The sequence below is a fragment of the Embiotoca jacksoni genome, unplaced genomic scaffold (assembly GCF_022577435.1).
Source record: "Embiotoca jacksoni isolate LCO1_2020_lvr unplaced genomic scaffold, fEmbJac1.0.p SCAF_20, whole genome shotgun sequence".
Classification (NCBI taxonomy): Eukaryota; Metazoa; Chordata; class Actinopteri; family Embiotocidae; genus Embiotoca; species Embiotoca jacksoni.
In genome coordinates this window covers 7,007,394-7,021,880 of record NW_027185341.1, presented here as the reverse complement: position 1 = coordinate 7,021,880, position 14,487 = coordinate 7,007,394, and the positions used below count along the sequence as shown (strand labels likewise).

General features: G+C 43.5%; 1 protein-coding gene across 2 annotated transcripts in view; it reads left to right on the top strand.

Annotated features, from left to right (window-relative positions):
- The window catches only part of cpped1 (calcineurin-like phosphoesterase domain containing 1), a 37,220-nt gene that overhangs the window by 7,094 nt on the left and 15,639 nt on the right, over positions 1–14,487 (top strand). For both annotated transcript variants that reach the window (XM_069156021.1, XM_069156020.1), the window contains exons 3-5: positions 9,009–9,181; positions 10,953–11,126; positions 11,311–11,437. In XM_069156021.1, the coding sequence (XP_069012122.1) occupies positions 9,009–9,181; positions 10,953–11,126; positions 11,311–11,437 (474 nt within the window). The remainder of the gene's footprint in view (positions 1–9,008; positions 9,182–10,952; positions 11,127–11,310; positions 11,438–14,487) is intronic.

Genomic DNA, 14,487 nt, shown 5'->3' with positions numbered 1-14,487 from the left:
TACGTCAGTGGCCCCGCCCCCTTCCTCTACGGAGCCAAGATGGCGATCATTTAAAGTGGAAAGTGTCATCCTGGTACTTGTAGTGCACTGCATGTTTCTGTACTTGACTGGAGACTTTCAGATACGTTGTTAGCAGAAGCAGAGCGAGTTTTCTGACATCCATCAGTCTTTAAAGAGAATGAAATATGTCTGATATATATTCATTAATGTATTCTCAGCTGCCCTATGAGATAGTCTTAATCTAATTAAAGCAATCTGTGAAAAACATCAGCTCTGGGATGGTTCAGTATTCTTCACTGAGGTAACTTTGAACGTTAGCTTTTACTATTTCCCAGCCTGTCTGTAAACAACATATTCCCACATGGTCACAGCTGATATTTATCTATGAAAAGTCTAGTGCTCCTGGCTATTCTCAGGCTGATGCTGATGAAGATTTCGACTTTTGATTTCGACCAGACGGACGTGACATTCCTGCCCAATTCTGAAACATTCTGTATAGGATAGTCGCTGGTGTGTTTTCGGGTCCTGCTGCTGCTGCTGCTGCACCTGGAAGGCAAAAACAAGTTAGTTGTCTGCCCCGTTTGTAAAGTTTGATTTGGAAACATCAGACCCTCTGTGACAGCATGCAATATTTATCTATAAAAAAACACCTGGTTACCTGCAAGCTATTTGCAGGAAGGCAAGTTTTACGTTTTTTTTTAAATATTGAAAGGAGCCTACAAGTTGTAGGAAGAGAATATGAGGTCTTTTTATTCCATCATTTATTTTGTAAATAATATCTATCGCTGGTTTCTCTCCCTCGGTCCCGTACCGGGAGATGTCTTGGAACCGGGACAGCGAGCTAACTTCTTTTGCCACAATGGCAGCTGGTTTCCCCAATACACCAGATGCTTTCGCTGTTCAGCCAGACAAACAGATTTTCGGAGTCTAACTGGGTTTGAAAATAGCTGGGTACCTCCAGAAATGGATGGCCGAGCAAACAAACGAATCATTTTGCTGCTCATTTATCACCTTGTTTGGAAGTGACACACTGTGTTCGACTCCTGCTGCGTTCGATTGAGCTCCCTTCTGTCGGTCTGTTCCTCTGTTTCAGTAGACGCAGAGATATGATGATTAATGCTACATGACCTGTAAATATATAGCAATTCTTCTCGTGGAGCAGAACACCATTTAAAGCTGTGGACAATGTGGTGTTTAGACCTCAACTGTGTACTTTGCAAGCATTAGAGGCAAGTGGGTGCTCTTATTGAACTGTAATGAACTGAAGTGAGTGACTGCGGCGGGTCGTGTTTCTCAATGTCCAGCTGCCTGATTTCATAAGCAGCTGAGAGGAGCCGGCTGGCGGGACCCACTGCAGAGTTAACGTTCGGCAAAAAGAGCCGCGAGCCGTCAACCAGTGCAAACTACTTCTGCATGACAATTAGGGGGCTAGCATGAGGTGCCCGCTTGGCCGACTGGCTTCGAGGACCGGCCACAGAGAGAGAGAAGGAGTCAGCAGGCGAACCTGTCTCCCTCCGTGTCCTCAGTACTCTGTGGCCATGTTTGATTGGATCGTGATGAAAGCTTCACTGGGCTCCAGGCTGAGGACTGGGGAAGATATTAAACCAAATTAGAATATTTTGTTATACGTGTTGCAGTATGTCATCTGTAAAATGTCCTTGGCTCCCTGTTTCTAAAATTTTACTCAAGGCAAATTATTCATATTCACCACAGATTTGGCTTCTCTTAGTCACAGAGCAGCTCCTCTTTTTCCGGCCCACAACGACCACCAATTTCAGCAGCAGAGCCGCAGTCCTGAAGCCGTCTCGCCTTATCGTCTGAGAGTCTCGCTGCAGGCGCCCAAGTTTCCTTATCATCTCCATGACTGCGCCATTCGTACCAAAACACATCCACCGTCCATTTTTCCACCGCACTCTTCCCGTCTCCCTCTGGTTGCATTCAGAGGTCAAAGCGAGATCTATTTGACATGCGGCGGGACCGGAGCCAGTGTGAGCGTGGGGTTGAAACCCCGAGGCCTTCGGGACCTTTAAACGCTGCGGCGTCAGCCGTCGTTACCGTCAGCGCCGGCGGAGCAGGTTGCGTGTGCCATCCTCATTACTCGCCACGTCCGTCACTTGCCTGGCAACCGGGGCCGCTGCATCAGCGGGGAGGAGGGGAGAGATATTATAGCCGGAACTGCTCCTTCCGTCTCTCGGCTGACATTTCCCCTTAAACTGTTTATTTACAATACAGAATGAATGGGTGGCGGCCAGGGGAAGCTGGCTGTCAACCGGCATTGTCAACACTGCTGCCTGTCGGCGACAGGAAATTGGCGACTGTATTTCTGTTCCCACAGATTTCACTCGCTATCTCTCCTCTCCGTTGGTCTCGCGTTCACTTTCTTTCTCGTCCCTCCGTCATCTGTCTGCTCTCTTTAGCGAACAGCTGCGGTCACACGCCTCATACCTTTATTTTGACAGCCTTCATTTGCACGTCTCACACCATACACTCAATTATTTTTTTGCCTGAGATGAGTCTATTCGAAGCATCCGTGTGGATTAAGTCTATTGTTGAGAAATCAAAGGTTCTGTTTGTGCCTGTAATTGTTCTGGAAACAACCAGAAGAAAACAATACTGTCATTGTGTACCGGATTTGAGCTTTACACCTGCAGTCGATTTAAAGGCAGGAAAACTGTAGGCTCAAGTAGGGATGTCTTCACTTGATAAATTCTCTTTGTTATCGTTGGTGAAGTTGTGATCAGAGTTGGAGAGGAACCCCGATGGACTCGAAGGCGTTTGTTTGCATCCCATCACAGTGGTCCACAAGGAGCAGACCATTTCTCAATCAAAAATAATGTTATCCAGCGTTAGCTCCCACCACATCATGTCATCAAGACCTTTACTGATTGATTGTTCTTCGATCCCTATTCACCGTCTCTTCTCCAATCTGAGCTAAAACCCCCGAGAGACGCTTTTTCATCTCAAGGACTTCCTTCAATCTTCGCCTCGCTCTCATATCGCTGCCTCTCTTTCACTTTCTTCTGTCTTTCTATCACTTACTTTCAAAAGCAGACAAATGAGGAGGATAAAGAGCGGGGGAGGGGGTGGGGGGGGGCGAGACAGAGGGCTGATTAGATTAGAGGAACATGCTGGACTTGACACTCTCCTAATGAGCACTACAGAGGATTCAAACTGTGTCTCCGGGGGGTTTGTGAGGGATGTTACGCATGATACGGCAGGGAGGAGTGTTTAAGTACGTGCGCGCGCCTACATGTGTGAATGCATGTGTGGAAAACTCACGAAGGTGAAGTAGAGGTCACCTGGGGACTTCCCTGTCCCCTCCCTGTAACTGTGGAAACCTGTTTAATTGCCATTGAAGGGAGATAACATGAGTCTCTGTGGGATTCTGTAGCAGAGGGGAGTTTGTAGGAGCGACTGCCTTGGGAAAATTTGTTTTTGAAACACGTGGAAGCATTTTGGATTTTTTTTTTTGGAAGTGAGTGGGGAGGCTTTGTGTGTTTACTAAATGGTTCATCTCGTAGCTTGTGGGCTGTAATACATTTATTTGGGGGTTTGGGACTACGAGGAGTGTAGAAGTTTAGAAATGTCTCTCAGTTGCCAGTTTCACAGAGACCCAGGAAATACACAGTTCACATGTCAGGGTGGGAAGGTCCTCTTTCGGCCTGTTCAGGGTTTCCGTGTCTGTGGACACCTTTGGAGATGAACTATTAAGGCCTGATTCCACTGGGACCAGCTGCGTTGCGTTCAGGCTGTGACGCGACCACCCAAGCTGATTGCTGCCATCCAAGACAATGAATGTGATTTCCAATCAGACGCATCCCAGAAGCTGCTCTCCACTCCAAATACACGTCTAGTCTATTTTTGATACACAAAGCAGATCAGCCTGATAGGAAATCAGATACAAAGTACGTAAAAACATTATGGCAAACTTCCTGACATCAAGAAGAGCTTCCTTGTTTTGTTTGGTTGGACAACATTAAAGGTCTAAAAGAAATGATGTGGAATTACTTGAGCAGAAGTGGGTCAAGGCTGTGGAATAGTGTATGACATACATACGGTGATTCCAATAAATCTCCGCTTTAGTATTTTTGGCACATGCACATTCGGCGTGTTCGCCGTGCTAACAGTCTGAGTGGTATCGAATTTAGAGCTGCATATGATGGTAAATCCATCCATCTATTTTCGTTGGTTTAACCGGGTCCAGATTGTGGAGCTAAACAATCGTAGTCTAGATGTCCTTCTGAGCCGCATCCTCTAGGTCTTCTAGGATTTTAAGATTTTCCTAGGCCGGTACGGCAAAGGCAACCATTAATATGACATTCACGCCCAATTCACGCTTTCCAGTATGGACATTTGGAAAAGCTTTAAAGACCTGTATTTGTATGGACTAGTTATTTTCAAGCATTACCCAGTCGTTACCGGATCCTCAGAACAACGGACTCCTTTCAAGGAGCAGCACTTCTTCTCAGATATCTCTTGTATCAGTGATCCACCTGTTGATGATGTGCTTTTTATTTGATCTCCAATCAAGAATCCAGTGTTTGCGTCACCTCAAGCCGACTTTGTGTGCAAACATTCGTATTCAGCCTCCGAGTGGTTTGTACGTGAATGTGCAAAAATGTTCCACTTGACTTATTAGGTGGAGATATGGCAAGACGCAAGGTCATTGGTGTTCACTCGTCTACCCTTTCAGAAGAAAAAAACGTATATATCTATACACATCAAATACATGAACGCATTGTAGTGAAGAGCTGACATATTCTTCAACACATACAATCAAAATATTTTGTTAAACCATGTCAGAAACAATTTTTTTTCAATATGTTACACAAGAAACATAAACACGTCTGATTCTTATGGTGATAATTCACCGGGTTTTAACGTTTTAAGTTGTCTTCTCACTTATTATTGATAGTTCGAAGACACTATGTTGTGTGTGTAAAAGGTAGTAGGGTACATTTCATATGAATTCAGCCGAGCTAAGTCTGTGCCATAAACTGTAGGCTGGTGACACGTCGGAACAACCTGTCGGCACACGCTTGAAATAGTCACAAATATAGAAGTCCCCACACATTGAAAATACAGTTGTTTAAGTGTAGAAAATGTATGCGACAGCAGGACCCCACGCACCGGGGACTCTGCACAGTCTCGACAGCCGGTATTTAAAGGGAATTGAGAGAAGTGCTTACAGTGTTGGACAGGCTCAACGAGAACCTGCCAAAGTCTCCTGTCAAGGTTTGAGAATCAAGTGTTGCAATCTCATTAAATGAACAAGGCCAGAGAGCACGGAGAGCAGCTGTGTTTTCATTTGCCTTTACCCTGCTATGTACATATAGAGTCCAAAAGAGGAAAGCAGGGCAAGAAAATCTAGGCATTAAAATGTAGCCTATGTTTAATGAAAGGCTTGGGATTCCTCATTATCTCTAATACTTGAGAAATCTTCACCATGAATCATTGTTCCTTATTTTTTACCTCACGCTTATCAGGGAAATAGGTTTGATCACATATTGTCTTTTCTCCTTTGTATCTTACTCCTTTGGGAGCTACTTGCCATTTGCACAAAGTATCTATGGCTCTATTAAAGAGATTAAATGTGGAGTGATGAAGAATATGATGAATGACGAAATTTAACCAGATTCATATGAGCCCTGTTTTACATGAATAAGCAGGAGGGAGATCACGGTCTGGTCTAAAACCTGTGACTTAAACTCAACTTGACACGACCTGTTACCTTTACAGGTTCGGTCACACGATCCGTTCAACCATTAATCTCCAGCAAGGTGTCTTAAAGGCAGGTGGTTGAGGATTGGTTTGGGCTGCGTGGTACAGATGGGTAATTCATGGTTATGCCATGTTAGCAGTTGGCTGTAGTCGAGGGCAGGCAGCTGGTGGTGTGAAGAAGCAGAAGGCAGCTCAGCATCACTGCCACTGTGTGGCTACCAGTCCTATTTATTCACATTTTCTTCATCTGGAAAAAGGTAAGTGTGGTTAGAAGCTCTTGCTGATCCCTGTCCTGCGACGCTTTAACACTTTCTACCTTGTTTGGTGCTTGGGGACAGTCCAGCACAAATGTGTAATTTGCAGTCTGTGCAGCACAACCATCTGTGTCCGGGCCTGTTTGCAAGAGCCGTAATTGGGTTCTGATGAAGCGTACTTGGATGCAGTCTGCATTGAGTGGAAGTTAACTGGACCAAAATCAGGAAGGGTTCTGCTGATGTAGCTCTGCTCTGCTAGACTGTTGCTCACAGCTTCAGTTTTCCTTCCCTGTGATTATGGTCTGGAAACCATGTTCGTATTAAGGTTTGCTCAGCTACTCCTGAGAGGCGGACCAATCAATGGGAAGAAGCTCAAGTCAAGTGTTTCTTTCTGAATGTTGCAGCAGTGGTAGAGTTTCAGCGTTTATGGTGGTCGATCCCGATTGATTAAAGGCTGCTCCAATAGTTTCAAAATAAGCCTGAGGTCTAAGCTATATATAGGTAAACTATAACAACTGGAAATGATTACCTATTGGAGTCCAGCTACCCATGAGGTGAATATACGTCTCGTAACACCACGCCACTGCTGATAGGTTTATAATATCAACAATACAATTACTTTTTCAAACATGCCTCGCCTTTAAGGATCGTCCCAGTCTCTCTGTGAAATTGAAAGTTTTTATATACGTTTTGTTAGACAGAAGCATTCATCTCTGCCCCATCTGTTAGAAATCTGTACATGCGTCCAGATCTCTACACTCACATCCACTTCCTTGCATGATGGATAGGGTTTGAAGACAGTTGAGAGTGTGCTGAGTCTCCTCCTTGTCCGTGCATCCAAAACAAAAGCCGTTGCAACTTGAACTTGTACTCAACTAAACAAATAGCTGTAGGAATTCTAGCAGTTGTCTTCGGCACACATGTTTGCTGTTTATATGACTCGTGCGTGGATGACAACATCCTGGGAAGAGGACAGTGCAGATCAATCGTACCTCATCTGGAGGTGCTCTTAGTTACACACCTTCACACTTGGGTGATATCAAGCATTAAACATGTTTTACTGTTCTTGGCTACTGGAGCCATTGACAGGGTCAGCCGCCTTGCTTAGAGGCACGTAGATAGTGTTTAAAAGAGGGCACAGTGGTTTCTCATTCATTTATCCTTCCAGATTTTCCAACCTAGTTGAATATTTCATGAAACTGACCTTACAAAAATAAAAACATGTGAATCACGTTTACAAATCAATTTGTCTGTAACAGCGGGGCTTGGTGAGCGCTACCAGCTGCAACAGTTGCCTCAGCATTTTAAATCACAACCTTTCTGCCACCTATTCTCCATCCCAGCTTCATTAGTGACGTTGCCTCTGTTTGGATGGGATTGAGGCAGCGGTCAAATATTGGGTTTGTGGAATAATGAGTCGGCATTGTTGTGGCTTCGGCTGTCATCGTTTTCATGAAGATTCTGCTTCAACCTGACAGCTCCTCGGAGAACAAAGCACTTCTTTCAAACTGAACCCAGAAGAAAACAGCACTCAAACCACTTATCTAGTAATTGATAATCAATGAGCACATTGTGTATTTTATCAGCAAAGAGGATTTATGCATAACTAATATAATTTCACAACATTTTTATGTCCACAAATTCAAATATCCCTGTTATATTGTCCTATGTTGCATTACTGTCTGCATTCATACACAGAATACATCCTCCACAACTCAATGTTTCATGGCAGAAAATACATTAGGGGCACTTTTCATGGCACAGAATTGGTTTTCTACAATGAAATGAAGGAAATCAATTTATCATAATAGCTGCATAATGACAATATCACTACCAATTTTACAACTTGGAACAAAACAAATACAACAAACCATTTGTTTGGGTGAATAATATTGAATATAAACATAACAGCCCACATTAGACCCATCAGTCTTTTAGTGCATTCATTCCATTGTTCCTGTTGAAATTAATATGCAGTGTGCAGTTATTCTTTTTACCCCAATGTTAATCTTAAAATGTGTCACACAGAATCTGTTTTACATATCAAATAGGGCGTTTGTTTGTTTCTGCGTATTTTAATGCATGTTGTACTGATGTATTGACAATCAGAGGTCTGACAGGAGCTTAATTCTGCACGAGAATGACGGGTGAAAGCAGCGATTATATCTTTTATCCGAATACGTTTTAGACTCTGCATTTTTCTCCCACTGTCATGCACTAGATGTTCTTTCGGGAAAAAAAAAAAAAAAAAGGCTCTTATGTAATGAGTCCTATCCAAACATCCAAGGAAACGTTTGCTCAGAAAGTAGGCCAGTAAAATAATTACTCAGATGAATAAGAAGGAAAAGAAATAAGAGAAGGGAAGCGGGAGAGGAAGGAATAACTTAAGAGCAGGGGCTGATAGGTTTGTTTGATATAAAATCTAAATTATAAATAGATTTGAATCTCACCCATTCTCTGCCCTTTACCCACGCTGGGACTGAATTAATTTAGCTTAAAACATTACACTGGTTTTCGCCCGCTTCTCCTTTTTGTGAACTCCAGGCTTAATATCGTAGGGTGCTTGATTTGAACTGCTGAACACATTGTAAAGAGCTTGTAAGACAAATAGCTGAATCTGGCAAGTGTAGCACGCAGCTGTGGCCCGCAAAGGTTCGGTTTGTGGACCGAAAGGATCCCACCAGAACTCATCATGCCAGTAACCATGGTGACATAAATTTGAGCTGCACAGAGCATTGATTATTCTCCGAGCTGTCATCATCATCTAAATAATCCCCCGTTCCCCCAGGCGACTCTCACCTGTAGTAGCCCTCAAACTCTCAATCTTCATTCAACATTCATCTCTCTTTCTGCCTCCGGCTCATTTTATCTCCTCCGAGCAAAATGTCATTTTAATCAAGTGTCTGTTTTTCAGTTCCAAGTCAATATTGTTTTGTTTTTATATTGATATCTCTAACCAGCACCATATTTGTCATTAGGACATCGAGCTGTCTTTTGGTTTGTGACAATTGAGTTTCTCGTTTCCCTCCCCAGACACGCCATTCAGAGAAGGTCAGGAGCGAGACCTGAAGGTGGCATTAAAGGGGACGGATCCCTCCATCCCGCTGGTGTTTGTCAGTGGGAATCATGACCTGGGCAACACCCCCACCCCCAGCACCGTAGAGCATTTCTGTAACGCTTGGGGGGATGACTATTTCAGCTTCTGGGTAAGCAGACACAAGGCTGCACAATTAACCGTGTTAAAATCTCGATCTCCATTCCTGCCTCTTTTTACGATCTCATTTCTAAATGCCAACAACGCCGCATTTTTATTCGGGACATTAGCTGCATCAAAACAAGCACTCCTACTCTCTCCCTCAACAAATAACAACACAGCATTACACTACATGATGCAGAGCTGCAGAAACCGTCAGTAAGGAAAATAAACCCAGTGAAAGCAACTGAGAAACAGAACGAAAGAAGAAGAAAGCGTACAGAAAAATGCTTGTCATGCGGAGTTCTGCCTGCCCGCTGAGAACCGCATGCACCTCGCGGGACCGCGCACAGCTACAACGGAAACTACCAGACATTGTACTCATTTGGCAAAGTAGTAGACCCACTTTTTTTTTAAAAAAAATGATGTTATCTTCTTTGTCAGGTTCGTTGCTGATAAAAATATTTGGCTGATGAAAGCATTTGATTTCTGTCAAACTTGGATTTGAAGTGTCATTATTGAATGATAATGGGTGCAGGCACTTTTCAGCAGCTCAGTAATGAGGTACATCCCGCGAGGTGAATTTAATTCTTGGTGGGTTGGCAGAACCTGAAGTCCTGTAGCATGTTTTTTTGTTTTTGTTTTTTTTTCTGTATCTGGTAAATAAGAGGACTAAATATTTATATTGAAAGAAATGTTGAAAATATCCTACTTGCAATTCTACGCCAAAAATTATGATACTCATTTTATTCAGAATGGTACAGCCCGAGCAGGCAGCGAATTCATTTAGTAGCTGCAGCATAAACAGTAATAGTGCTAGAATATTCTGAACATGGACGCTGGCTCACCTGTGCCCTCTATCTCTTACCTCACAGGACAAGTAGCAGCACTACTTGTTGTGTTATTTTTTATTAGGCTCTGTGTGTATACCATGTATAGCATCTATTGTTTAAAGGGTGCAGAGTCACAGATTATTTTAAAACTGCTTTATTTTCAGGCTGAGCAGTTCTTATCATTTACAGTTAACTGATTTTCACACGTAAAATCAGTGGATCGCCTCTTATAACGGTTCAAACATTAACACACACAAAAAAAACACTTCACTCACTGAGTGTAACGACATGAATGAGGATCGAATGTAAAGCAGAGCCTCTGATACAAGTGCACGGCAAAACATTGCACAAAGCAGCAGTGATGAACTGAAGACTGGTCTGCGTACCGCCAGCTTTCTCTGACCGTGTGTGAAGAGACGTCACTGACGACATCATCAAAGTGCACCGCTGAAATGGGCTGCGGTTAAGTGGCTGTAAGTGGCAGCAGTTTCAGGCAACAGTGTATTTTTAAGTCTCTGTGATTTGAGAAAAAGATTGTGTCAGACACCGTCTTAATATTGAATATAGGAATATTGGAGGAGTGTTTGCTTTGTGAATCACAGCTTCTTTTTTTTTCTTTTTTACAATTTAGTAGCGTGTTTACATATGTAAATGGTAAACTTCTTTGACACCTATTTCTACAAACTTTTAAAAGAAATACGCTCACAGTAACCATTCATGTATGATTTGTAAACTTTGTGACATTATTCTTAATCGATCCTCTGTTCACAGGTTTGGGGAGCAGTAACACAGTATAGTAGTTATTTCAGATAAATGTGCAAAAGATTGTCGTAGAAATAGTAAGAAATAGGGTGTGTGGATGGCAGAAGATTCCTTTATTTTATTTATTTTTTATCCATTTAAGTTGCTGTTTTTCTCTGGTTTCTCGTCCTCACACTCCTGTTGACCCAGGTGGGTGGAGTTCTCTGCCTGGTTCTGAACTCGCAGCTTTTCTACGACGCCTCGGCCTGCCCTCAGCTGAAGGAGGCTCAGGAGAACTGGCTGGAGGCGCAGCTGAGCAGGGTCTCCTCCTCCTCCTCCTCCTCCACCACCACCACCACCTCCTCCTCCTCCTCCTCCCCAACGGTAGGATGGCATGACTCTAATCTGATTCATGAAGATGTTGAGCCAGATCACGTCCTCCTCTGCCGTGTCTGGACTTTGTGGTTTAGATCATCGCTGCCGTCTGTAGCCACGGGGACAGCAGCGTGTGAATTTTGTCAGTAGAGATCTGTGACGTCCTCATCCGTCCCGTCTTGTCTCCGCTCAGGAGCCCAAACACGTCCTGGTATTCCAGCACATCCCTCTGTACCTGAAGAGCCCTGATGAAGAGGATGACTACTTCAACCTGCAGAGGACAGTCAGGCAAAACCTGCTGGACAGGTTCAAGGAGGCCGGTGGGTGGACAAGGCTTCTTACATGTATTTTCCGCTGAACACGGGTCTGTCACGTCACACGTGCGCCGCTATTTTGTTCCGTCCTTTGCACGCGTCATATCTAACCAGCAGCGGTTCAGAACTTTTATCTTACTTCCTGATTTGGTCATGTTTCCTTGTTGTTGTTGTTTCTATCGTGGTTAAACGTTGTGGAATGTTTTTGGTCCGTTTGTGTTTTTGTGTTGTTATTTCCTACTTTGTGCTGCAGCTTGCTGTCTTTTATTCATTAAACAGCATTAATCATGAGCGTTGAATAATCAAATTATTGCGTAACTATTTCACATACCGTGTCTGTAGCGGGAGGAGAACACATTTCTTGTCCTAGTTAAAGACCGCGGGAGTAGACGGAGATTTGTTTGCACTTGGGTGCTTTATTTTGAAAATTGACTGGATTCTCTGTGTTTTTCTCCGAGAGACTTCCTGCCCGGCCGATCTGCTCTGTTCAGCTCGCCGCGGTCTCTGAGAAAATTCCGTCAAAACTAGACTCGCCGCCTATCTTGGCCGTGTCGGAGACGGAAGCGGTGGAAAATAACTTTCATATCTATTTACAGTGCGGCGACCAGATCCGTACATTTGATTGCAGTATTTTGCTCAAGGGCACTTCATCTCTCTTTTGAAACTACTTCCTCTCTCGTGTCCAGTTTTGCGTGTGTTTGGCTACAATTAAAAGTCGCTGCAGAGATGAATCGGGGTTTTATTGTTTTAAAAGTCAAGCAGCTGCTTCTGGAGCCCCGAAATTATCAGCAGCGTGTTCTGTGCTGATGGATTTAGGCCGCTGTGAAGCGGTCTTAATACGTCTTAGCAAATATTCCTGTTAAACCTGTTCATTTCTAAGCATATCTAACTGAAGCACAGTTAAGATCCCGGCCCAGAGGATTAATACGCCATTATCCAGAACTACAGGAGGAGCTCCTGGCGCACAGGCAACACAGACGTAATTGAATTAACGAATGCATTCACACCCTATAAGGAAGAATAAATCCATAATCGCAATCCATTGTTGTGGGCTTATGAGAGAATGATACAAGGGTACCGGACAGGGAAGCTCTCACAAGGACGAGAAGTCTTTAACAGGCACTTACTCAGCTATCACACATGCTCCTACTGATTGACAGGACCTCTCATGTGGATGCGTGCTGCGCTTCTCAGTCATGCCTCAAGGTGACTGACGGGGGACGGTATTAATTTCATTATCCATCCAATTATTCCAGCATGTATTTAACCATGTTGGCCTGTTTTGGTCTGATGACCCATCTCTCCCGTAATTGATTGATCCTCTGAAAGGAACACTGGTTAAAGATTTAAAGGGCGATCCGTACAAGCTTTTTTTTTTTTTTAATAAAGCGGGACCGGAGGGTGTCGCTGTGTGAAGAACACGCCGTCGTGCAAGTGTCCATTCTCATCCGACGCTCTCGTTCACAGATGCGCTGCCAGCAATTATAAATTCAGACTACATGCAGTGGGCATGTAGTGTGCCAACCATATACATCACATCCACGCACGGTTGTTAATAATCGATGTCAGACATGCTGCTGCTCACTTTAAAGCATGACTTTCTCATGTTCGTATCCATACGCATGTAGCTGCATGTGTGTAAGAACAATATATGGTGCTGCCAGTTATAGTAAAAGGAGGGACGTGATTTATCCTGTTTTACTCATCACAGTCACGTACCCCGTGTGCCCAATCCCACCCCGAAACATAACTAATGAGTTTATCTGGAAACTCCGGCGGAGAGATTTGATTCTGCTGTAAGAATATCCTTCATTTTGACGTGTTTATGAAGATTGTTAGTCACTCTGACTGTAAGAAGTCTAGAAGTTGGAGGGGAAAAAGCAGACGCTTCGCAGGAAAATGACGATAATTCTGCTAAATATATCAATTCTCACTGTAAACGGATGACTTGACAAAAAAAAAATACAGCGCTTTCATGATAAATCAGACTGGTTACAGTGGAATAAAAAACGCCTTTGTCTCTCAGTTCTCTCAGATGTCTCCTCTCACTTTCATGCTCTGCTTCATCTCCGACTGGCAGTGACTGGAGTCTGTCCTGAAGGCATTCTCGTAAAACAAGACTGACTGTGATCGTCGTGCCGGCGCGTCACGTCGCGACAGAGCTGTGCGTTCGTAGCAGATACACTGTAATCATTCGGGTTCCTGCCGGGGCGGGAAATTATACAGTTAGTGGAAATACAATGTTGTAGAAATGACCTCAGAGTTCAAATGATGAAATGGTCCTCATGATCCCCGCTGAGTATCAGCATGTTCACACTGTCACTGGGAGCTTGTCAGCATGCTAATGTTAGCGTCAGCTCAGCAACATTGTGCCCTGAATGAATACAGCTTATTTATTTATGACTTGTACTTGAGTCATATTTATTGTCTTGTGAATTACTTGCACATTTTGATATTTAAACATGTATTTTCTTTATATTTACGTAATAGTGGCTCACACTATTGATTCTATTACATCATGAAGATAAAAAAACTTCTTTTTTTTAAATTTTTTTTTTACATTGTACACCCACATAAAATACAAAGCATTAAGTGTACATGTAGTATTAAGTGGAATTAGTGTTTATGGATGTTCACGTTAAACCAAATTTCCCGAAACGAAGATTTACTTTTACTTAACATGTCGGCTGTAAAATTAATGAACTTCCACAGAGTAGGAGTTCCCCGCAGGGCGAGCAAATAATATAAAATGCCCCAACAGAGCGACAGCAGGCTTTTCAGGAGAGAAAACACTGATTCGAGCGAGGAATTGCAGATAATCAGGATATGTTAAAAAAAAAAAAAAAAAAGAAAAGAGCAAGGCAAACTGTGTTGTTTGTCTTCCTGTGTGTGTGATGAGTCCGTGTTACCTCTAATCTGTGGAAAATTATGTCCCTCCTGGACATACAGTATAGCGGCTGCGGTCATGTGCCCCCCCCCCCCACACACACACACCCCACCCCACCTTTGTTGTGCGTTACTCACGCATCATCTCGCTCCCTTGTTGGTCTGTCCTC